The 25002-nt window shown below is 44.1% G+C and overlaps 1 protein-coding gene across 2 annotated transcripts in view; it reads left to right on the top strand.

Annotated features, from left to right (window-relative positions):
• ABTB3 (ankyrin repeat and BTB domain containing 3) overlaps positions 1-24580 on the top strand; it is a 179175-nt gene extending 154595 nt beyond the window's left edge. For both annotated transcript variants that reach the window (XM_075156630.1, XM_075156621.1), the window contains 7 exons: positions 255-433; positions 12236-12341; positions 13141-13243; positions 14912-14993; positions 16000-16068; positions 19191-19304; positions 23154-24580. In XM_075156630.1, the coding sequence (XP_075012731.1) occupies positions 255-433; positions 12236-12341; positions 13141-13243; positions 14912-14993; positions 16000-16068; positions 19191-19304; positions 23154-23363 (863 nt within the window). In that variant the 3' untranslated portion in view covers positions 23364-24580. The remainder of the gene's footprint in view (positions 1-254; positions 434-12235; positions 12342-13140; positions 13244-14911; positions 14994-15999; positions 16069-19190; positions 19305-23153) is intronic.
• Positions 24581-25002: the final 422 nt, after the last annotated feature.

Raw genomic sequence — 25002 nt, 5'->3', positions numbered from 1 at the left:
GAGAAGCGGAAGGCTAGATGAGCAGAGAGACCACAGTCTTCTCTTAGCACTTCGAGGACAGCCCCTGTGCGTTAAGTTTGGGATGTCCTGGTAACCACCAGCCTCCTCTATCGGGGATAAATAGGAATTTGATTTCTAGGGTTATTTGGCAGCTTTTGCTTAAAACCTTAAGGTTAACATAACTAAAGGTAAAAAAAAGCAGAAGGGCACATCTTTCTCTGAAGCTGGGAATGAGCTCTGTCCTCTGTCCGTAGGTGTTCCCTGGACACTGCACACATGGCTGGAGTCCTTGCGCACATCCTTCCAGCAGCACCGACGACCCCTCATCCAGTGCTTGCTAAAGGAATTCAAATCCATTCAGGAAGAAGAGTACACAGAGGAGCTCATCACACAAGGGTTGCCTCTGATGTTTGAGATACTGAAAGCCAGCAAGGTAGGATAAATTATGCGTTTTAAAGGAATCAGCCTCATTCCCATCCCGTAAGACACAAAGCTTGCAATACTGTTTTTGCACAGCTGTCCCAAAGCTTGTTTAGACTGTATAGGATTATTATTATTTGTATTACCTATCTCAAGGTTTTTTCACTGCGGAAGCATGGGTTAAAAACGCACAAGCTAATCACATCTTCTGCTAGAACAGCATAATACTGATGCTAACAATAAGCTGGAGAGACAACAGAAGCTGATGCATAGTGGTGAAATTAAAGTCAAAAGGGTCACTGCAGTATGGCAAGAGATGTTGATAACCAAAGCAACCCAAAGAGTAACTTTACCCAGCTTGTTTTACAGGACCGTACACTAAAGCTTATATTCATGTTTGTTTTGGATTTCTTTAACCTCTCACATGACTTTCTGTTCCCTTCATGTGGGATTTGGATTCTTATACTTGTGGGGAGACTGGTTTCTACAAGCACACAACAGGATAATTTTTTAAAATCTTCTGTGTGAGTGTTTGAACTTGCAGCCTCCCCAGATTTATTCTTTCAGTTGACATTTTCTTAACCAGACAAAAATCAGACTAACAAAACCTTTTGAGGGAGGTACCATTGGGTATGCAAGTATAATAGCAAAGGGGATGATCATGGGGCAGGCAAGGAGAGGAAAATGTCTTAACTAGTGAAGGCTGGATACTTCCTTTTAAAACTTGTTATAACCAACAGTCTCTTCTCTACTGGTCCCCCTGACAGTCAGTCGCTCCCAAGGAGTGGCCAGTCAACTTTACTGTTACCAGAAAATAATTTTAGTGTTGAAAAGTATCAAAAGGATTTGATTGCTGTTCTTTTTATTTATGCACCACAATACATGTTGTTACAGTCTTCTAATTGTTTAACTGGGAAGTAAGTAACATTTCTCACCCAACTCTACATGTAACGGCAAGGAGCAAATAATTTTTAGCACCTGCAGCAATAACCTAAATAATGTGAAAAGGGAAGAGGTTCTGGTGCTCAATACTACAAGGTTCCAGACTTAGTACAGCTAGGGAAAGCCTACAAGGATTTATTTCTTGTATTCTGCTGCAAAAGAGGGCTTGGACTACAGTCCCAAGCAAATCCTGAACATTTCTTCTGGCAATTGTTCTGATTTTTGCTGCCACGAGCCTTCCCTTTGTATTGGATGGGTATTTATGGAGAATATTTGAGATAGCTTTTAGGAAATCATTCCAAATCATAGGATTTGTAGATTCCTTGTTCTGAACTCACTTGGGTTAATGTATGTTCATCCAGAAATTACCAGCAAGGTGCTGTTTGGTTTGAAAGCTGATATAAAACCAATCGTATTGAAAACTTAACAGAGATTAAGTTTAGGCCTTGTAATCTAGGATGAGGGATGGCTTTAATTACTCTTCTCCTGGGTGGCTGAAGTCAAAGCCAATAATCATTGTTAGAATACGTTCTTTACATAGGATTATACCTTTGGGACATGGTAGACTGGGACTTCCAGAGTCTCTTGTAGGAGACATGAAAACAAATAAGACTGCTGCCTTCTGCTTTGGGTTCACTTAAAACCTAAAATGTGGAGGGGTGAAACAACTGAAATACCACAGAAAACCCTATACGACAAAGAAGAAATCTGTGCTGATCTTTATTCCTGCCTCTGGGCCTAGGGGAGCTGCCTGTCTTCACTCTTCATGAGCATGCATATTCACACACACACACACACAGAGCTTCATATTCTTAGAAAAATAATTAATCATTCTGGGACACTGTGAGGGTTTACAAGTTGTCTGCAAATGGCATGAATTATTGCGGCAGTCTTGTCCAAAAGGCCTCTCACAAAGCTCTCCCAGACAGAAGTGAGGACAGACTCTATGCAACCCTTTGGAAGGAATCAAAATAAATTCATTTGTAGGAGGATGAGCCAATAAAAGTTCTGCCTGGTCACTCCGTAGAAGGCAGCCGAGGAAAGCTGAGATTCAAAGGATCTTCTGTTCCCCTTCTCTGGAAGGGCTGAGAGCAGAGACTGTTCTTCATATATACCCACAGAATGGAAATCTCCTTTAAGAGGTGCAGAAGGGCCGTAACTGTGGTTCACATCCCTCTCTTTCGACAGCAAATTGTAAAGCTCTGCATTTTGTACAGCTGTGGGGAGAGGAGTTTGACTTGCTGACATGGACATCCTTTTCCCTGTGGGCTGGGAACTTCGAGAGAGATTACGACTCTTGCTAAACATCACAGTCTGGCCCAGTACATTTCCTTAATGAGTTTTTCAGGGCGAAAAGAATAAAATAAGCAACTAGGAAGCACAGAACCACTTAGCATTTCTTGGCTGATGTGAAACAAGATGTCCCATTCCCATTGTGATGCTCAGTATGTTTTAACTGCACGGCAACTTGGACCTAGTAGAAATGGCATTTTGCATTCCTATAAATAGTTCCAACTATCCTGTAATCTCAGAACAATTTACAAATATTAATGACTTGAGACGTGGAAGAAGATCTTACCCTCCCTTTACAAACAGGGAAACTGAGGTAATTAAACAGGCAGATTTTCAGCGCCTTGTAGAGTGACAGTATCGGCCTCAGAAGCTGTGACAATGTGGGTAAGCCAGACAGCAATTTGTAATTCGAGTAATTTGGACAGAGAGAGTCTCCAAAAATCGCATAGAAACATAGCGCAGGTCTCAGAGTAGAAAGCACGCCTTCTACCTCCACCTTCTACTTTGCACTGTTGGACAAAATATTCTTGCAGGTTCCCGGGCCGTGCAAAAAGGCCAGATTCTACAAAAATGAAAAGATTAAAGAAAAAATAACCAATACCTACAAGAACGCCATCAGATATATGGAAACTTAGATGTTTTTCAAATGCCTGTTCCTAGAGGATCCAGATGTGAGGGTTTATGTGAGAGCTCTGCCACCAGTCAGCACTGATGCTGATGTCCGGCAGGTTGGCACTCCGCTCCCATTTTTGTGCCGGGACACTGACAATAGAAATGAAAATAAAAATAAAATTTGCAGAAGTCCTGATGCTGGAACACAGAAAGGCAATAAAAATTGGGAGATCAGGCAAAACTGGCTGAGCTGAAGTCCCTAGTTTTATTGCCTCTCTTCAAGCTGTGAAATAAGTGGGGGAGAACAGTGAATAGATTGCACATCGGTTGTTCGCTGCTGCACTAAAGCCCTGGAAGAAGACTTCCAAAAGCACAAATGAAGGTTCGATACCCAGCTCCTGGTGGCTTCCAGTGGGACAGAGCGCTTTCATTTCCTTTCATGCCTTTAAATGTCTTTATCAGCTGCACCATTGAGAATTGGATGGAGAGCAGAGAAGTGGCAGTATTTCCATGCTGGCGAGGCAGATGTGTGAGAACAGGCAGAGAATCCCTCTGCGCTCACTCCCCCCGCCGTTCCTGCTGTCATGCAGTGAGCTTGGGTCATTACCAAACCAAAAACCAGAGATGAGGTACTCTGGAGAAAGCAGCATCAGTGGAAAGGACATGGAGAGCTTGGTTTAAGGCACTTTCCCAAGAGCAAGCAAGGCTCAATCCGGGAAAGCTCTGACACTAAAACTGTCAATGACTTGGTGATGGTGGATTTGGGCCACCAGATGAGGAGGAAAGGCACTTCCATTTTGGGATGGATTGAATCTCTTTGGCAGACAAGCACACAAACATAGCCTGCTAGAAGTGATTTGGACAGGGCTGCGTGAGATGAAAGCCAGAGAGACACTTTTGGGAGTGAGTAGCCCTGAGCTAAACTTTAACTGCTGCATAGAGCAGATTTGAGTCCCTCAAAGCTAAGATGACGCTGGAGATCTTGTTACAGAAGAAGGATAGGAAGATGCAACCAAATTCCTGCCCGTCGGTATCTGTGCTGTGTTCTTCGTGGCCTGGAAAAACCCCCAAACTTTTCACTGGAAGCTCTCCTTTGCCTCCAGCCGAGGTTGATGCTTGCTTTGCCTGAGCTTGGCTCTGAGCTGGATTGCCCTCCTGCCCCATGTCGGAGGACCATATTTGCCTGAGGTGTGGATGTGCTTGAGGGCTGGCCGCAGCTTGGAGATTGGGCCCCCCAAAATAGAGACTTTTAAAAGAGCTGTGTGGAGGCACCCAGATCTGCAGGCTTGTAGTGCTTGAGGTGGGGCTCGCAGGTCAGCTCTTCCATTTTTGCACGGAGTTTCTTTTGAGGATAACGTGCTGAACGTGCGGGATGCTTCTTTGTCCCCTGTCTGTGAAAATCCTGGAGCTGTTTCAGATTGCTCTTGACATTTCCACAACCTGAAAAGAGAGAGACTCAAAACCACAACCTTGGAAGTTAAACACATCTGGCCTTTGGAGGAGGTTGGTTTTAGATTTCCACTCTGGAGCTCAGCATGAGCTTGAATTGTCATTAAAATCACCCAGCTCCATCCATGCAGACGAGCCAGCACCGTTGCCGGTAATACGAGGTTATGAGCCAGATTCATCCACTGCTTTTTCTGTGTGCAGCAATTTAGATCAGATTGTCCTTGGCCTAGTTTTTTGAGAAAAAAGACAGGCTTTTAATTCCAAATAATCTCTTACAACTTTCTCCTTTCCCCCCGAAGTATGGGCGAGGAGCTGCCATTTGCCATTACTTTGGATGCTTTGTGGGCACGCATCGCTGAAGTGTGTGTGTTAGTCCCCACGCGCATTGAGAGCACGTGCTGAAGCGTTGTCTGAAACTCCACCTGGCACTGGCGGTGCTTCACACCAGGAAAACTTGGCTAAGGACTACGAGTATTCCTGCTAGTGTATTGTCCAAGACAAAATCAGCTTGAAAAGTCGTGCGAGGGGTCCTTCCTTGCCCTTCCTCAGTTGCATTCTGCACCTTGCTCTTCATCCTTTCCATCAGTAACAAGATAGTTTATTTAAAATAAATAGCGAGGTGTTGATCACACTGTGCAGCCAGCCTTGTTGAAAGATGCAGGAAACTACTTTGCAAAGATGTTTCCTCAGAATTCGAAATTCCTGCAGAGTTTCACAAACTCTACAAATTGCATTGCTGCCTACAGGCAGCTGAAGAAAGCTGCAGGGATGCGCAGACTCTTTTGGAAGGCTGAGCTGTTTGAATAGCAGCCATCAGTCTGGTGTTGACAGTTATTGAGAACAAATAACAATTCAAAACAATAACCATTTTTTAAAATTCCAAAAGGATTCAGGCTTGTAGATATCTTGAGAAACCTGGCCTATATAATTTAAAAGCCAAAGTACTCTTTCAGCAGTAACTTAGAATCCAAAAACTCTTAGAAAGTAACGTTTGGGGTTTTTTTAAATAGATCTTTTCAGAAATAGCAGCATGTAGCCTCTGTCACAGATGCAATAACTACTGAAAAAAAACGTTCACGTCTCCAACAAACAGAAAGCAGCAGGAAAGGCTGAAACACCTGCCTGCTCTGTTGCAGCAAAATATTCAGAAGCTGAAGCTTGAAGTGGGCATCCTGTTTCTTTATTGCTATGGTCTTTCTGGATTTAATTCCTCTAAAACAAATGTCGGGAGAGGTTCCTCAAAGAATGTCAACAGACTCAGCTCATGCGTCTGTTCTACAAAGTCCAGGCGCGGTGGTCAGCAAACACCAACTTTCCCCCTAGGACTGCACGTGACCTAGAAAGTGACACTGGAAGATGAAGGCGCTAGAAAATTCCCCTTTTTGTCCCTTGCTTCACGATGGGCTGAAGTGAATATTTAAGATGGGCTTGAGCGAAGCTGTATTTTGCTGTATGAAGCCAGACTACCCTGTTCTGCAGGAAGGGCTTAGGTTAGCGGGGAGAGGTGAACCCTGTACGGCACATGGGCAGGCATTGGGTCATGCTCAGCTCCTAGGGGAAAGCCCTCCCTTGGGACTATGCTGTGCATGTTTCTCCTGCCTGGAGACGGATCAGGAAAGACCGCTCTATGCTGGGTGAAATTTTACTTCCATGTTTAAACTGCTTTTCAACAGAAAATTGAGGTTTTACTATAATGACAGGTTTCATTAGAATATTTGTTCTCCACATAATATTTTACCTTTCTTGAAAAAATTAACACCTGAAAATGGAATATTTTGGCTGACGACTGAAATACTTTAACTGAAGAAAAATGTGGGCTTTCCACAGAGGAGACAGACACACCAAAACCTGCACTAAAAATAACCCTGAAGACATTCCAGGATACTAAAGTGCCTGCTTACGGGTTTCATGGAGTGGCTAATGCCCTTCTGTGTGTCAGCTAGTGCCCAGCCTGCGCTCGGTGATTGATCTTTTGTCTGGGACTTTGAGTGATTTCTTAAGGCAGGTTTCACTGTCCTCAATTAATTGCAGCGATCTGTAACGTTGCCCGTTGTCATTTGTAGTACTTCTGTGTCTAAACAGTTCAGAGTAACCAGGACGCAAGTTATCCACACATGTACGTCGTGCATTCTCCATGTGAGATGCGAACGCCAGGTACCGAGTGGCATGTTAATAACAGACTGTTAACCCCATCCCGGGTTTTTATAACGCAGATTCAGCTTTGTACTAACACAGGTTTGATTTTTTTTCTACCCTCTGTCTGCCTTCTAAAATGTTTTCCTGCCAGAGGCAGGAGCCGTTTCTTCATTTACAATAAATAAATGCCGTGGATGTGACACCTGCCCTTTTCTGGGCTCTCACCCAGGGATTAGACTGTGCCCGGGGATCTGAGCTTTTTACATACAATGCACAGCTGTGATATAAAGAGCCTTTTGAAAGGGAGGCTTGGCAGCTTTCCCAGAAGCTAACTGAAGGGTCCATTTGTGCCTTACCTGTGATTAATTCTTTTCCGTTTGTATTTGCAGTGGAAGGGCTTGAGCCCGGCACTAACAAAACCCACTTTGTTACTCAGTTCACTGCCTCTAACTGTATCTCCAACCTCTGGGGCTTCCCTACCTTTGCAACTGTTGACTAATATTAATTATGTGTATGCTGCTTAATCATCTAGGAGCGACCCTCTAAAGTGGCATTTAATCAGTTTTGAGGCAGCTGGCAAAAGTGAATTATGCGAGAGGACCGTAGCGGAAACACCTAGGTGAGGATGGAAAAAGTTCAGAGAGACGGCGAAGAAAGTCTCATAAAGTTTCAGTGCTCAGGGCTGGGGGTCTGCGAAAAGCCCTCTCTGTTGCTTCACTCTTTATCGACTCTTTCTGGGAAGAGGGGAGCATAAACAGAGGAGTAATTCAAGGGTATCCCAGCATGTCATGGAGGGAAGTTCATGGATAAGTCCTGAATGGGCTCGAATGGACTCCGCCACTGCTGGAACAGTGGCGGACCAGAAACAGCGCTTCTGCCACTCTGCATTTAGCAGAGAGCTGGGTCCCCCAGCATCCTCAGGGACCAGGGAGAAAAAAGATACCTTTGCCAGCACCCCTGTTCCCTGAGCAGCGTGGTTTCTCTGCTTGCTGGGGAGACAGACAGACACCGAGCCCAGAAGCATAAGTGTGTTACTTTGCTGCCTAATGTCGTGAGCTTTTGGTTTTGGGGTTTTGTGGTAGAGGAATTTGAGGGCCTGGCACACTTAGGTTAAAATGGTATTAATGGGGCTGAGCTGGTGAGGGTGACACCAATAGAAGGAAAACTCAAAGTACTGCTTGGGATTTCAGAGGCAAAGAAAAGCAGCCTAACTTGTTACCACTGTAGAAGGCAGCCACATGGAGGTGGTGGGATATCTATAGGCCAGTAAGGAGAACTGAGCAATGCAAGAGATGTGATGGGAGAATGGGGAGCCTATGAAGAAGAGGCAGCTAAAGCAGAGTGTGGTCAGGGAAGAGCAAAACCTTAGCCTAACTGCTGAATCCAACCCAAGTTTTCCCCTTGAGAGTTTGGAGCAGAGCCACCAAGATGACATATATCTTCCACAGGTACTGGAGAAAACTGGCTATGTATTTCCCAGCTGTGTCCAGTACCTTGCAGGACCACATCGCAGAATGGCTAGGCTGGGTTGAACTGGATAAGCTGGAATGGAGCAAGTTCTCCCAGGGTATGTGCCGAAGTCTGGAGGAGCCTTTCCTGAGTCCTGCCATAGACCTTCATCAGACGGACATTCAGGAAGAAATACGCCTGCACTCCCCACCCAGGTCTTCACCTCTTTTCAGATCAATTGACTAGTCGTCTCTGTTCCAGCAACTTGAAAACCTTCAGCTTTGCTTCAAAAGAACTTATGAATTCCCCTCACAGTTCAAGTGCATTCACCAGGAGTGGGGAATTCCTTTAGATCTCTGCTGAAGAATGCTTTTAAGTCAGGAGACCTCTTGTATCTACAAAGCAAAGTTGCTTGCTCACTATCCAACTCTCTGCTGGAAGCACCGTCTCACTCAGAAGATTCACTGTTGTTCCTTGTTCTCTCTTGCCTATCTGTAAACTACCCCATGGCTAGGTAAATATTTTTATTATATCCTATGCCAAGCTTTCTTCCCCCTCCCACAGTAGAAGATGCACATCGGCTCCCTTTGACTGCAAATGAACGCCCATGTCTGAAAGGAAGCTGGCCTCCCTCCAGATCTCAGCCTCGCACATCCTGGCACAATATTTTCCAACATCAGATTGTAGCAAGAAAACAAACTCCGGTTTGCTCCTCCGCTGTTAATATCACCGCCCACAACTGCTGCAGCGAGCTCTTACAGCTGTTCTTTCACAGTCAGCTGGTAGGGCGATAGGATAAACGGGGAAGAATTATCCAGCTTGGTTCTTTAAATGGGATGGACGTGGTAACCAGGGAAGCTTCTGAGCTTCCTGGCGCGGGCACTGTGCAAGGGGGAAGGTTGAATAGGCTGGACATGTTCTCTCTGCCTCATGCTGGTGCCCCAGGTCATGGACTCTTGCAGTTGTTCCAGTTACTTCACAGGCAGCCCAACTCAGCCTGCTCCAAGAGCAGGATTTGGCTTAAAAAAGCCAATTTTTTCCCCAGCCATCCACCCCTTTTCTCTCTCCTCTTTGCTGCCTCTTTCCGCCTGGTTTATTGGGAAACCTAGCAGAGGCTCTGCGGGGAGCAGATTCAGGACCACAGCCCTGTGAGCTTGGCTGCATGCGGGGCGGTGTGGGAAGCGAGCTTGCTGTGCTGTAATAGCTCATCGCTCCTCTCCTTGTGTCTTGAGGAGAAAACTTGCTGCTGTTTGTTAGCAATGACTCTAAATGAGCACATGCTTCAGCTTTCTAGCTGAGCAGATTTTTTGTCTTTCAGTGGCATGTGTTTGTAAGTATTTGATGTATCGACAGAAGCCAAAGGTCCCCAACCTCCTCTCTGCCTAATGAGAGCAGTATCCTGCATTGGAGCTCTGAAGCTCTGCAGTGCATCGAGATGCTGTCTGTTTGATGGCCCTGCTTTCTTTGTTGCACCGATCCTAAGGTCTCTTTTCTATTAGTTCCATCTCTGTTCTGTGTCTTAGGGTTTTTAAGCATCTCTCATGTGAACGTATCACATCTTGAGCTAATTAGAGCTTAGTTTACACCAGGTTTTTCACAGGCTTGTGGGCAGTCAGTGGCAAGGTGGCTTTATAATGGGCTTGTATTTGCACACCAATTGCCCCACTGGTGACCCAGGGAGCTGGCAGCACCTCGCCTGTGTAGGCAGGCTCCCATGGGGTTGTCCGCACGCGCGACCCGTTCATCATGCTGGTTGGAGTTATGAGCAGGGGTCCCCTTCTTGCACCTGTGTGACTGCGGTTGGCCCGTTCTTTCCTGGTCTTGGTGCACCTGGACGTCCCAGTACACGGTGCTGTGGCTTGGACCAGTGAGTGAGACCCCGGCTCCTAATGAGGCACTGGGAGGTCGATACCCGGACTTTCCGTTGGCGCATTCCCCTGAAAAGAGGAGATGCGTTGTCTTTATTGACGTATATGTGTGTTTTTACAAAACTATTGCCCACGCACAGCTGTGGCTGGGACTGGTGAGTTCATGGACCCACGAAAACCCCAGCGACAGACAGGACCTGTGCACCCCAGCAGATTCAGGAGGGAGCTGCCAGTAGCCACTAAAGCTGTCCTCTTTAGTGCAGGTACTCTGCTTTTATTCACTGCGGTAAAGGTGAGCGTTGCTCTTCCAATTACGCCTCTCCTTTCCAGAAGCTTCCCTCCGCTCTGAGCCACGGAATTATCCCTATCCTCTGCTGTATTTACTGACTTCTTAGCATCTGCTGGATCCAATTGGGAACTGCCCTGCTGGTAATCAGCATCCCCCCGGACGTGCTCCTCCCTGGCTGACTCAATCGGCCGCGGCGCTTCGGCACAGCCCTTCCGAGCAGAGAAGCAATTGCTCTTTCTGCCCTGTCTGTCTAGAGCTCTCCCTGCCAGCCCTCCTGGTGGCTGAGTCACTTCCTTCTTTAAATCTGGCTTTAAATCTTCCTTTTCTCTTCGCTCTGTGATTCACTCCCTTTGTGAAGTGCTTTGCAGAGCTCCGGCTGGAAGATGCTGAACAGAGAGATGCTCCCGGTGCGAGACATCCTCCTTGTCTCAGAGCCACAGCGGTGAGCCCCTCTCCCCGCGCCGTGCTTAAATGGTGTCTCTTAGTATCAGTATTTCTCTTATCTTAGCATTTCTTTCAATGCTACATCTGACGTAGTAATAGCAGCCAACTCCTGCCTGCGGGCGAGCGCATGTAATTTCCTTTGACATCAGCGTGTGCCTGTGAGGGCGCAGCTCTACCCTTTCCCACCCCATTTGATTAGATGCAGTAAGGGGAGTCATTACAGGATCTCTGCCGCTCCTCCTCATCCCTTGTGGGATTTAAGGAGCACCACTGTTAGAACTGACCTGAAATGTGCTCAGAGAAAGGAAAGCTTCAATTTCTGCTCTATTTTAAGATTTTTTTTGTCCCTCACCTGCTTATTTCCTTGACCTTCGACCCTCACATATCTAAGTGCCTCGCCTTTTCACAGTTTCCTGGTGTGGAAGGGAATCGCCAACCAACAGGGTAGTTAAAAGACGCAGTCATGAATTAGCCATGTGGCACCATTGAACTTGGCTAGACCTGCTCCAGTTATCAGCAAAGTGTGGGATAAAATTTGCCAAAGCTTTTAAATCCTGCTTTTGGCTGTGACTTGGGTAGTTAAGCACTAAATCCACTTCACTATCCTCGCAGCTTAGGCGTACGAATACTCAAGTGGCTTAGGCGCTTAGGAAAGCATCCTGCTGGTGCCTTGCCCCCGGAGTCTGGGCAGAAATGGGTAAGGCCAGGGACCAGACCTGGTTTTGTGAATGTTTGGTGGCTTCCTCAGGACAGTGGTGCCCAGGCCAGTGCCAGCGGTGTACAAGCACATTAAGGAAACTTTTGGGATTGAATGAAGAGATTCAGTGGCAGACTGTGATGCTTCAGTCACTCTGTAAGGGAGGGTCTGTTTGTGAGACATGTTAGAAATGCATGCAGGCTGTGCAGCTATATCTCTTTGTAGCTCTGGTTTTCTAAAACGTGACCAATGACCATTTTCTAAAGAGCGACAAAAAGTCATTTTCCAGTACAGTAAGTCTGCAAATGAAATGAAATCGCTGTTGTAAAGGAGCTTTGTTTCTACGGGGGGAACAGGGGCTATGGAGTTTGTTAGGAAAAGACGACCTCTGATCCAAGGAGAGGACTGATTAACATTTTAACTGATTCCTACAGGAGACATAGTCAAGTAAATGAGAATTGCGGTTTCTAACATCTACTGATAATCCTAAGCTCTGATTTTTAATAAAGCTTCAGTGATCACATTCTTCAGCTTCAAAACAGGCAACTCTTCAGAACAACGTAACTTCTCCTTTGCATACTGATCTTACCTTGCATACTAAGCTTACATTGCATATATTTGTTTTCTTTTGCTTAGAACGAAGTGATCAGCCAGCAACTCTCTGTCATTTTCACTCATTGCTATGGACCCTACCCTATTCCAAAGCTCGTTGAAATTAAGCGCAAGCAGACCTCTCGCCTAGGTAAGCGTGACTTGAAGATACTCCTTGGTTCTCCAAGAAGAGCTGTGGGAAGTCTGCATTGCTGGCCGGGTGCTTGAGGGGGCACGAGTTAGAGAAAAACCTGAATTTCAAAGGCAGAACTAGAGAAAGGAAGGGCCCCAAACATAGCCTGACCTGAAACTCCTGCTGAAATCAGGAAGGTCATCAGGTGCGTTAGAGTGGGACCACAAATCGGCAAAGATTTGTCTGTGTTGCTAATTAGGCTGGGATCCGAGCCTGGGGCCCAGAGCCAAACGTCTGTCCGCGTCTCAAACTGTCGTGGCTGGCCGCAGGTGATGCCGTGGCAGCACAGCCCTCCCAGCCCTGCTGACAGAGCCCAGGTTGTTTTAATGTGACCGAGAGAAGACCCAAGCGATTTTCCAGGAGCTTCTTCCCCTCGGCACGAAGACTTCCCAGCACAGGGAGAGGGGTGTATAAATGAGCGTAGGGCCCTCCAGCATCCGTTCAGCTGCAGTTTGCTTCGGGTAGCAGAGCTGGGAGGCTGTGCCAGCTCCGCACGGCAGGGACAGCTGGCTGTCATCTCAGCAAAGGTCGTTATGGACTTCAAAGCTTTGAATTCCCTTCGTCTGAACTCCACGTGGCTGTCTGGGGGGCTTCTGTCTCAGGCTGTCCAAAATAGCTTTATGGGCTTTACTCGTTAAAAACAATATCCTTCTATGCTATTGTCTTCTTTTGTCAAAACAGGAAAATATTCTGTACATTCATGACCTCTTCCAAACTAAAGTTATTGGCTTTTTTTTTTTTCTTTTTGTGATTCTAGATCCCCATTTTCTTAACAACAAAGAGATGTCAGATGTTACATTTCTGGTGGAAGGAAGACCATTTTATGCACATAGAGTGTTGCTATTTACTGCATCGCCAAGGTAAAATATAGAGACATTTCTGGTTTTTAACAAAAATAGAATTTGATTTTGTGGTTTTGCTTTTGTTGCTGCTGTTAAGATTCTTTGAGGGCTAATGGCTTAATCTTGAAGTTTTTCCTAAGCTGAAAATCTCAACAGCTTGTTTCTGGTCAATCTGCAGGGTGTTTAACAAGTGCTCCCATCACTAGGTTCCCACTCAGTAAATGATCCATTCTTCTGGCCATGCATTCTGACTTCCTTCCACCGAGGCACATGTGCATGGAGCTTGTTGCTGCATCCAGCTCTTAATCATAGAGGAGTCCTAATATTTTGATTCTTAATAATCATTTATCCTGTGAGTGGCTAAATCCTGCCTTGCATCAGTGTAGGCAGTCTCCAGGAAAAACAAGCTACTATCACACAAATCACTGACAGCATTTGACATTTTTTAAATAAAATTAAATAACCTACAAAATGTATCATAATTTATCCAGAGGCAGTATTTATGGTCTGTTCCCTGTGCTCAGAAGGCTGGACGTAGGTTACCCAGCTCAACCCAACTTTAAAGTTGCTCACAAACCTTACTTGTACACAGCTTTGTAATTAAAGGTGTGCTTTTAAACAAATTTAGCTGGCCTTCCGTAAGGGCTTCTTTCAAGATGTGGCAAGGACAAGCCACCGAGTTTGGGTGGTTTGAGCAATGTGGGAATTGATGCTAGACGTGCTGCCAACCCACATCACAGAGTAAAGAGATTTGCAAAAAGCAACTGCAGTATCTGACCCTGCCTTCAATTAAGAAATGGGTATTTTGGTTTAGAGCATATTGGTAGAGGTACAAACACGTTCCAAACTCCAGCTTTAAACCTACTAAATTGTGTTCATAATAGAGTTTGACACTACTAAAAGCAAATCAATCATTATCCATATTTTAATTATCAAGATGCAGTCATGATATGGAAAAGGTTACCATCCAGCTAGAAGGTCAGATGAATTACCAAAAAGAGGAAGTACAAGGGCAGATGTTTCTGACAGCACATTTCCCATTTTCACCTTCTGATCAAATGGGAATATCTGGTTTTGAGAAAAAGATTGCTACATATGTATATATCTCACATAAACCTGCAAATATTAACTCAAAATGTGTTGGTTTTTCCTGAAACCTGTGTCTGAATTTCAGGTTTTGATAATCACAGAGCAGCAACCTATCCACTTTTCTCTCCTGCCTGTTATTACACAATTGTATTGAACCTGCATAGAATCATTAAAAGTCTTAATCTAGTTGTTCTAATATTTTGTTCCAAAACATTTTTTGAAAGCAGCATAATGGACATAGGCCAAAATTTATCTCCTTCAAAAAAGGTGGTGTGCAGTTTTTAAATGTTGCAAGTCTTTCTAAAAAGAAGATTATTTTTTGTTTTGTATCTGAATTTCTCATACACGTTTTTTTTCTATTGTGATACTAGATTTATTTTTCAAAAATTTCAAATTGAGATCTCCTAAAAGAGAGGCTTCTTCCTTTTGGTTTGAACTTTATTTTATGTCAGTGTCTAAATCTTGATGCTTTTCGGTGACAAATCCATTCATTTCACTGTACTGTTTTTGCAAGAGCTTATGCTGTCCTTCCACTTTGCCGTACTTTTTCACAGAGATAATTGGGCTGGTATTTCAATCTTGCTCCTTTTTATTTAGGTTTAAAGCATTGCTGTCTAGCAAGCCCTCATCTGATAGTACTTGTATTGAGATCAACTACGTGAAGTACCCCATCTTTCAGGTAAAGTCAGTTCTTACATTGAATTTGAATGGAACATGTAATAGCAACATCATACATGCCCTGTCCAAATTAGTACGTATGTATTTAATAAACACGTAGCTCAGAGTAGTGGTTTCATGAGCTTCATCTCCGTTCATACACTAAGCTGCAGGGTGCTATTGATTGGAAATGTCATGCCTGACGAGACACAATAGCATGCATTTCACTTATACAGGCTATGCAGACAAAGCAGTGCACGTCAAGGTAAATTACTTGTTTCTTTTCTCTCTTGTTGGCTGTTTCTGTATTTAATGGACAGGCTAGGAAGAGACACAGTTCATTCCCTTCCTTAGCAGTATTGTTCAATCAATTTTTACCATGAAAATATAGAGCTTGCTTTCTGTATCTGTAACATATATATCTATAGATGCTTCCCTTTATTTTAGAGTCGGAGCTCAGACAGTTCCGTGTATCGACTGTTACCGCTGCAGATAATTCCCAGCTGCCTACAATAACGTTAGGCTTGCTGGAAGCTCACTGCAGAGGGATCTTAGCTGGCTCGTATTACAGTGCAAAGCCTCCCCCACACTTTCTCGTCATCCATGCATGCCCACACAGAGCTGGGTGAAGGTGGTGGTGCCATTGCCAGGGGAGGAATAAGGGAATAACCATTATATATGCTATGTTTTTCTGAATCAATAATGTACTGAACATACTGGGAAATACATTGAAAATTCAGACTAAATTAATCAACTTTCAGCAAACTGTTTGGAGCTCACCAGAAAGTCCAGACGATGTGGCTGGTGAGGGTTGAGATGTTAGACTGCCTGTGAGAAGGAAACATTGAACCGTGCAGAGAGAGAAAGTAACCAAATATATCTTGAAATCAGGAGGTTTGGGCCAGTTTTATCTACAAATCCTTGGTGATGTTGGAGAGCCTTGGGAATTGCCTGCAATCTTTACATCACCCCCTGTTCCCTGATGTCTTGGATTGCTTTTTATAAACACTCCCTTTGTTTTATTACAGCTGGTTATGCAGTATCTTTATTATGGAGGTGCAGAGTCACTCCTGATTAAAAATAATGAAATTATGGAGGTAAGAGACATTTATCTTAATTGCAGTGGGAACAATGCTAAGTGGTGTACCGTTCACCCAAGAGCACGTGGCTATTGGGCAAGACATGAGCACTCCTATAAGAGCCAGCAGTGCCTCACCCGGAATGCCCAGGCTGTCTGCAGTCCTGCAGGAGACACTCAGTCTCCTTCTCTGCCAGTCGCCTGTTATGGTAACTTTTGCCAGTATGAAGTTGACTGTCAGAGAAGAAAGAGTAGAAAAATTATGAGCATCAAGCAAAAAAAGTATCTGAAATAAAAATATCTAGTTAGATGCTTTGAGAGGCTCTTTCAAGGAAATGCAAGACTGGTGTTACCAAAATCTGGAAGCAACTCCTGGCAGCATAGTATACCATCCTCTCCCTCTCTCAGCCTGATAGGTGAGGTGCTCTGCTCCAGCTGGGCTGGTCAGCTTCTCTCTGCCACACTCTTACTTTTGGTTTATTAGCAGCTTAGGCTTACATGTCCAGACCTATCTCAGCAGCATAAAAGCATCCAGTTTGGTTCCTCACTTGGGAGAATTCTTGGGCACATACCTGGCTTTAACCATGGGAGAAATCCCACTGGAGTCACAGTTCCATTCAATTTCAAGCATGTGACTGTCAGATTTTCTGAATAAAACCTTAAGCTGCTCCCTGAGATACAGAGACTTCTTTGCCCCGTTCTCCGTTCCCCGTGCCATTGTGCCCATTTGCGAAAGCCAAACCAAGCCAACTGGAGCTGACTGAGCCTTCAGTATAGCTACACATCCACAACCTGTATGGATGTTAAGTCATCCTCTTCCAAATACTGTGTGCTGTCATCGCCAGCTATGATCAGCCTAACAACTCCAACTATATAGAACTAAGAGATATTTGAGCAAAGTCTTGATAGTCATTCAGGGAGTTTTCCTGTTGACAATCACCAAATTATGGCAGCCAGAAAGAATACGGGACAGTAAATACTAAAATCAGAGCTACTTAAACAGCTGGTAATCATCAGTGTACAGATTATAGTCTGCCACCACGATGTTTTATTGTTGCCTACATTAGGCTGTCCCTATGACACTACTGTCTGGGGTACCCATGCGAGGCTTGGCTTTTACCAAAGTACTGCTAACCAGAAACTGGGAGCGACTCTTCTTTGGGATAGGAGTGGCCAGGGTGAATCAATTCTGATGGGTACAGGGACAACTGTACCAACCCTGCTGGCAGCCATAGGATGGAACTAGACAGGACCGAAATTATCCCTCTCCAATGCAGGCAGTGGATTTTTGACTAAGCATACCCGCATTGACATTCTGAGCTTTGAAGGAAAAGGTCACTGATTCTCTATTTCACTCGTGGTTTTGAAAGAAGATCCTGAATTTCTAACCCTTTCTGAAATAAGGAGTCTCAGACTAGGCAGTGCAACGGCTTTATAGGCATGCGTGTGTTATCACCTAGGCTGTTAAAAAGCTTGTGCTGCAGTTCAGCTGGCTGCTTGCTCTACTTTTGCGACATCTCAAAACTTCTGTGACTCAAGAATGTATGACTGATTGATTGATCTGTTGATAACAGATCTGGCCACGGTTCCTCACAGTTTAAAGTAATTACAAACCAGCACGTGACTGCTTGAGCCACAGAGGCAGCTGGAATAGGATTTGGCTTTATCTTTGAAAACTGCATTTAGCAACTTGCCTTATTACAAATATGATAACAAGAAGCACCAGAAATACTCCACAGAAATCTTTGCTGCAATTCATAATTGGGGCCAGCTGGCTGCTATCACATCAGCACTGCAGATTTCCAGCACTTGGATTTATTTATGGGATTAAAGCAGAGCTTGAGCGGACTGCATAGGAGAAGTCAGAATAATGTCATGGAAGTTTCAAGGTTTTGTTCCCCAGCGCTCCTACCTAGCGGCATGAGAGCCCTTTTGGGATTCACCAGATGATAGCTTTTTGTCATGCAGTCCTAGATGATAAGGACCGTATAAATGCCTAAACAACTGAACAGCTTGGCCTGAGAGACCTGGCTGGGTTAGAGCAAGGTGTCAAGCAATGAAGAACCCCAATCTGCTTCCTAAGCCAGAGCAGAGAGCCAAAGGCGATGACCTATCATGGAAAGACGGAAAATGAAATTCATTTTCTCAGCTGTAAAAGGACAGAAAGGGGGCAATAGAGGAAATCCTAGCACTACTGAAATCAGTTGGAGAACTCAAAATTTAAGCCATTTTCACCCTACAGGCTCCGGTCATGCTCACAGCGTACAGTTGGCATGCAGAGATCCCAAGGCAGTGCCAGTCCAGGTAGTATATCCATAGGGTGGATGCAGGGCCAAAGAGGGAGGTCAGCTTGAGTCCTGATGGCACGAGAGCCGTGGTAGTGCAGTGACACAGACACATGACACTAACGTGAGTGTTACTGGGCAGTGCCTCGCACCGAGCTGGTTCCCACCTTTGCATCGTATCCTGCTGTGCACCCACTCCTTGGAGTAACGTGGAGCCAGACAGTGTTCCAGTGCCCGTGGCCTAGACATGACCTTACCGCTGCTCGCGAGCTAGAGCAAGGAGCATATGGAGATCTGACTCCATTTCCTTGAGCCTGCTGAGGTGACGGATTTGAGGTTTATTGCCTCTCTAGATTTTTAAGACTCCTAGGGTGGTTATCATCATCTGGTTTGAATTCCTCTACACCCTTGGTCCTGGCCCTTCTGACATCCCCACATCCAGCCCAGGTGCTCTGTTTCAGCCAGAGCTTGGGGAGCGGTTGAACCAGAACATTTTTTTCCTGGAACGTAATTGCAGATCCCTCCTTGCAGAGTCATGTTTGCAAAGTGACCAAAGATGCTCCAAGCTGCCATTTCCTTTTTCTCTCTCACACACATCCCCCCACCCCATCCCAAAGTCAGCACGTGGACCTGAGCAGCCTGTGGTGGTCTCTCTCTGTACAGCTTCCCACAGAGTGATCTAGAGGGGACTGCAAGGGTTGAAGCAACCTTCTCATTCTGACTGTTTGTCAGTACTTTCACGGTAACTGAAGCAGGGGCAGAGAAAAAAATAGAATGAAACAGTAAAGAAGCAAGCTCTGATTCTGTATCACTCAGCAGTTTTGACTATTTTTTTCCTTGCCTTTTTTTCTTTTAGCTTCTCTCTGCTGCTAAATTTTTCCAGCTTGAAGCTTTACAACGACACTGTGAGATCATTTGCGCAAAAAGCATTAATACAGAAAACTGCGTGGATATTTATAATCATGCCAAGGTAAAAATAACCACATATGCTTGCATGTTATGTGTCTGTCGTCATACTCGTAGGTCAGTTTTATGATAAGTAGTGATAGTTTGTTATTTATTTAAGATTTATTATTTACTGGGACTGAGTGGCTAATAGGTACCTAGTATAGTGACGGTCCTAGATCATGTAGGGTAAGAGCATCTGTGGCAACTGCTCACCCCCTTCTCTAAGTGCTTCAAACTCAATTTGAGTGTACCACCATGTGGCAGACCTATCCCTTACCATGGCAAACCAAACTGCTGAGTTATTCAAGAGGAATCACCTAACGGAGTAAGATACCTCTTTCACCTTCCAAGCTGCATTTTCCCTTTACAATTTCCTGTTTCCTCCTGCCTGAAGCCCACTGGGGTGATACACTCAATGCTGGTGACAGCTTGTCAATATATAAAAATGCCACGTTGTCAAAGTGCAACGTCTCCGAGCTGTGCAAGAATGGTAATGAGAATTTTATGTCTTGGAGAGGAGAGATTTGCAGCTTCTTATCGGAATCAAATTATTTACTTAGCTTATGAGGGGGCCTAAGTCATTAGGCATAAAAGCATGGCATTTTTTGACCTAGAAAACCTATTTTCGCTCATTGATGGAGGTGGTTGCCACATTGATTAGTTTCAGTTTTTCTGCTCCTCTTGTGTGCTTAGTAGTTAGACTTTCACTTGGAAGATGGAAATGATACACAAATAGTTGCAATGAAATATTTTTAAAGCATTCCTTAGATGATTTTTTTTCTATAACTTACCTGGTCTATATGAAAGATAAAATAGTGCAGCGTGACATGGAGGTTTGATTGAACAGAGTAATCCTGCAGATTGCTCCAAACCCCTGCAGATCTGACCTCCATTCTCATCATCGGGTATTGCCTACAGAGAGTAGTAATGTTAGGTCTTGGTGTACAGATAACACGCAATCAGTGTTTGAAATAGCATAAAGTTCCACCTATAAAATGAGTAAGAAATGAGGTATATCTGCAGGTCTCTTTGTTGTAATAGGAAAAAAAAATCAGCAGTGCAGGAATCTTTTGAAAAATATTTGATTTATCTTCTAGCTCATGTGGGAACTTCCTGATTTGTATTACTGTTACTAAAAGTAAAACGAATAATTTTGTTTTAAAATCACATGTTTTTTTCAAATTCTGAAATGTGGCTGTTATTTACATCCTGATTGAAGAATGTTCTTACACTGAGCTTTAAACCTGTCTGAGGAACTTGTATGCTGCCGATGCTGGGACTGAACAAATCCAGTGGCTAAATTCAGCTCCTTGTTTGCCTGCAAGGGCCCCAGCCTGCAAGTTCTCTGTGCCTGTATCTCAGTGGAAACGGTGTACTTGGGAGGCTTTTACGGCCAGGGTCATGTTTGCACTGACATGGATAGTGCATTGCAGAGATAGCCAAGCTACTTGTGAATGAAATCTTGACTTCTGGAATAGGTTAAGCCACATCACACTAGAGCTCTGCATGGGCTAATTTACCCTGCTTCCAGTAAATACCCGGGCTAAGTTTCATACTGCTATAGCTAGAAGGTTTCCAGGACCTGAACTAGCACATTTAAAACTAGTTCAGATACCTCTCTATTACACTCTCTACAGAGCTGAGAAGACGTTCTGTCTTTTTGCTCCTGGTCTGTGTGATGTGCAGGTGATTAATCTGAGCACAGATCGTTCTGCCCAGAGTGCTTCCGTCACACAGTAGCTTCGTTTGTTTGTTACATGAACACGAGATAATGGTATATGGCGGAAGAGGCCAGATGGTCCTGATGAGCCAGGGGAGCTCACAGGCAGTTCGAGCACAGCGTGCCAGCCAACCGTCTGCCTTTCCATGTTGCTCTCTGAAGTGTGGAAGAAGCTCATGTTAGACCACAGTGAGGATGGGAATAAGGTGAGCAGGCACTGAAGCCAGGAACCACCACGTCAGCCAGGAGTAGGTTTTGAATATCTTGCTCCTGTTGTAGGTACTGTTTCTAGTCCTTGCTACTTTGCAAGCTCAGCTGCACCTGCAGGAACTGAGGCGATGCTGAGACCTCGCCTTTTCCAGATGGGGATGTGCGAGCAGGTTGGCCCAGACACACACAGAGCACAGTCTTTGTCATGATTGAGGAGAGAGATGATTTGGTGGAAGCATAGCATGAAGTGAGCACAGATTTGGAAAGCTATCTGTGGGGGCCTAGGATGTAGAACAGTGTTTAGCAAGGTGGTAAGCTGTGTAAAAGGAGCTGTAGGAACAAGAGATTGAGACCCTGTGTTAAAGAGGTGAAGTACTGGTAGGAAGGTGAGACAATGTGGTTTTGGTCACATTTACAATTTAAAAGCTGAACTGAGAGTATTAAAATCAACTGTGGCATCCCTATGGGGTTTCCATTCTTAAAATTGTGACATCTACAAAGGCAGTCATTTGATTAGTATCACTTTAAGGGTTTCATTTTTCAAAGCCTTTGTCACTGTTCTTTACTTCCAGAAAGAAATGAAGTAACTGGGCAAATTGGATTTATAATGGTGATTGATTAGTTATCACTAGATACCAGTTGTGTTTTACATGATTGCCTCCAAACTCCCAACAAAATCATTTGCAGTTTCAAATACATGCCTAAAAAACTCAGCACTTGCACAGATTGCAATCTGGGCCTCAGAACAAATCTGAAAAAGAAAACAAAAGTACATTATTTCCTCAATGTCGTAAATATATTGAAATAATGAATAGGGATGAATGGGATTTCGGAGAAGAATACAGATTCACACATATGCTCTCACATACAGGTGCAAAATAATGCACTTACAATGTGATGAAAACTTGCATGGTTTGAAATTAAGTTAAACTCATTCATTTTCTTTGGGAAGACAGATCCTACCTAGCCCTAATCTGTTTTGGGTTTTTTTTCTATTTTTTTTCAATTTATTTATCTTTTTAGCAATTTCCATCCTTAATTCCAAACGTGATGTTAAGGTGGTGGTGGGCAACACTGCTGTGTAGCTGTTTCAGTCTGGACGCAAAGCTATGCAATGCCCCAGCAGTTCTGGCCCTTCAGGCTGCACCTCACAGCCAAAGGTTCCTGCTTTAGTCAGAGCTTGGACCCAGCAGGAGCTTACCTGGGCAGGAGGATGGGCTGAGCACTGCTTTCTACACTTGCATGGCTTATAATTACACCTATAGTGGAATATCATGGCTATACTTCTTGTATGACCGCAGGATCTAGCCATGGGTGATGACCAGTACAGGTCACCCATCAGATGGCCAGTATGGGTCATTTAAGGTTTGCTCATCCATTTTTGCTCACGCAGTTAAGGTTTCCTCACACATTACAGTATGCCTGCCTATTATCCCGACATGGTTCAGTGTAAGGGGATACTGACACCCCCAAACCACATGCTCTGCAAACCTCCATTTCTCCTCCAAAGATTCCTTGAAGCATGAAACTTCGCATGACAGGTCATGTGTCCCATCCTTGCTAAGGATGGCATTCATTAAACTTGGTCTGTAGTAAGTTGTCCCAAACCTATAGTTTTAGGCTGTAACTTCTAGCATGAAATCATGGGTCTAGTGAACTCTGTGGTAAAACTCCCACTAATTTCCAAGGGAGCAAAGCTTCAGCCCTGAAGTTTGTTTCCTTAACAGCCATGGCCTTATAACACGGAATTGTGACCAGAATCATCAGTGTAAAAATCTGTTTGATTAACTCCTTCCCCTCCCACATATATATCTGTTAGTGTTACTGTGCCTGTCTCAAAGGCTTAGTTTGCGTATTTGTTTGTGTGCAGCTCTTATGCACTGTATTTGTTGAGTGGGTTTTATCAGAATGGTTATTTTTCTCTAATTTCACTTCTTGTAGTTTCTCGGAGTCACGGAACTATCTTCCTATTGTGAAGGCTACTTTCTAAAAAATATGATGGTCCTCATTGAAAACGAAGCTTTCAAACAGCTGTTGTATGACAAGAACGGAGAAACGTCTGGTCAAAATGTACTACAGGACTTACAGAGGACGTTGGCCACAAGGATTCAGTCAATTCATTTGTCTTCTTCAAAGGGCTCCATTGTATAAAGCTGAGGAAGACGGTAACCCTCTAATAAAGACCCTGCAAGTTAAGTCTGCTGTTGCAGTTGCTTAAACCTGTTGCAGTTGCTTAAACGACTACAAAAACAAAATATTAAAAAATTCTACTTCGCATCCAAATGGTTCTGTGTTGGCCAAAGGTGCTGCGCTGGGGCTGCAGCCCCATTTGGATGAGGGAATACAAAAAACAAAGCTCCTCCGTGTTTTTGAGCAAATGGGCTACAAGAGTATCCAGTGAGTTGCTGTTTTACTTAAATTCTGAACACAGACACACACACACACACACGTGGTCGTGGAGCTCCATGCCAACAAAATCCGGAACTCACATCAGCGAGCAGCAGAAGCCCCCGCCTGAGCGGTGGTGCCAGGGAACACCCAAATTGACCGATTAATCATTTAAGGTGGTTTTGTTCCAGTGTTACACATTTAAGAACTATATCTATCCTGGAGTCCGTTATCTCGTGCATTTAAGAAATGTAAGAACTGTTATTGCTGTCAAGCAAAGATCAACTGTATTAGAGAGTGGGTAAGACTGTTACAGCTGAGGAAATATACTGGCAGATTTTTAGGGGTGGGAACTTTTTAAATTGTTCATAACAAATAATGGGGTGGCCTTGTAGTTTAAAAACTATTTCTTAAGCTTGAAATTTCATTTTCGACAGAGCTGTGTTTGAGAATCTATGTAACATGTTTTGTTTTTTTAAATGGTAAAATGTACATTGTGTAAACATACATATGATCAAGTTTTGCTTGTATTCTTTCCTAGGGTGGTATAATCTTGCCTAACAGGCTATGGTTACACCGAAGAGTATATTACCCAGACTATCTCTAATACAGTAGTTGGGGGGGAGGCAGGAGAACTGCATGCTACTCGTGATTTGGGGTTAAAAACAATGACAAACTCAACATGCATTTGCATGGTAACTGTACCTGTGAAATGTTACGTTCGTGCTTCGTTTCGCCAAGACAAATGCAATGTTACTTCTTGTCAAACTTCATTTGTGAAATTAGCATATTTTTTAATTTGGTGCAATTAGTTGTGATATGATACCCCTGGAGACCCTTCTCGAGATGCTGATTTCTGTTTGTTACAGTGAAGGGATAATAACAGATCTTTACTTCAGTAATGTGTCGATACTTTGCTACTGGCCAGAGATTGTGTCCGAGTTAGACTTTTGAAAATTATAATTAAATATGTACTATAGAATGATTTCTCACTGTATCCTGAGAATGTATAGGTTATCTACAATGCAGGGTTTGGGTGGGGTGGCATGGGGGGTGTGATTGAATGTCAAAGCTTCGTTTATTTTGCAGCATATTGTTAGCAAGACAAATCTGCTACGTGCCACAACATTCCTGATGCTCTGTCTCTGAAAACCACAGCAAGACGTAGGCAAAAATGTTGCCTTCTCCATGGCAAAGTGACATTAATATATTTATTTTCTAGCATGCCATTCAGAAACTGTGCCCAGTTCATAGACTTTAGAAGTTTTATTTTGACAGTGCATGTTAACCTCTTGTTCTTTTGTTGAAGTATCTACGTCGGGTGCTCTTCCATGTTGATAGCTTTTGGCATGCTCAGAGAACACAGTTTTGGCTTTAGTTATCAACATGGTAGAAAGCTGGT

This window comes from Calonectris borealis, chromosome 1 (assembly GCF_964195595.1).
Source record: "Calonectris borealis chromosome 1, bCalBor7.hap1.2, whole genome shotgun sequence".
Lineage (NCBI taxonomy): Eukaryota > Metazoa > Chordata > Aves > Procellariiformes > Procellariidae > Calonectris > Calonectris borealis.
The sequence above is the reverse complement of the archived record's forward strand: the minus strand, read 5'-3'. Positions and strand labels throughout refer to the sequence as shown.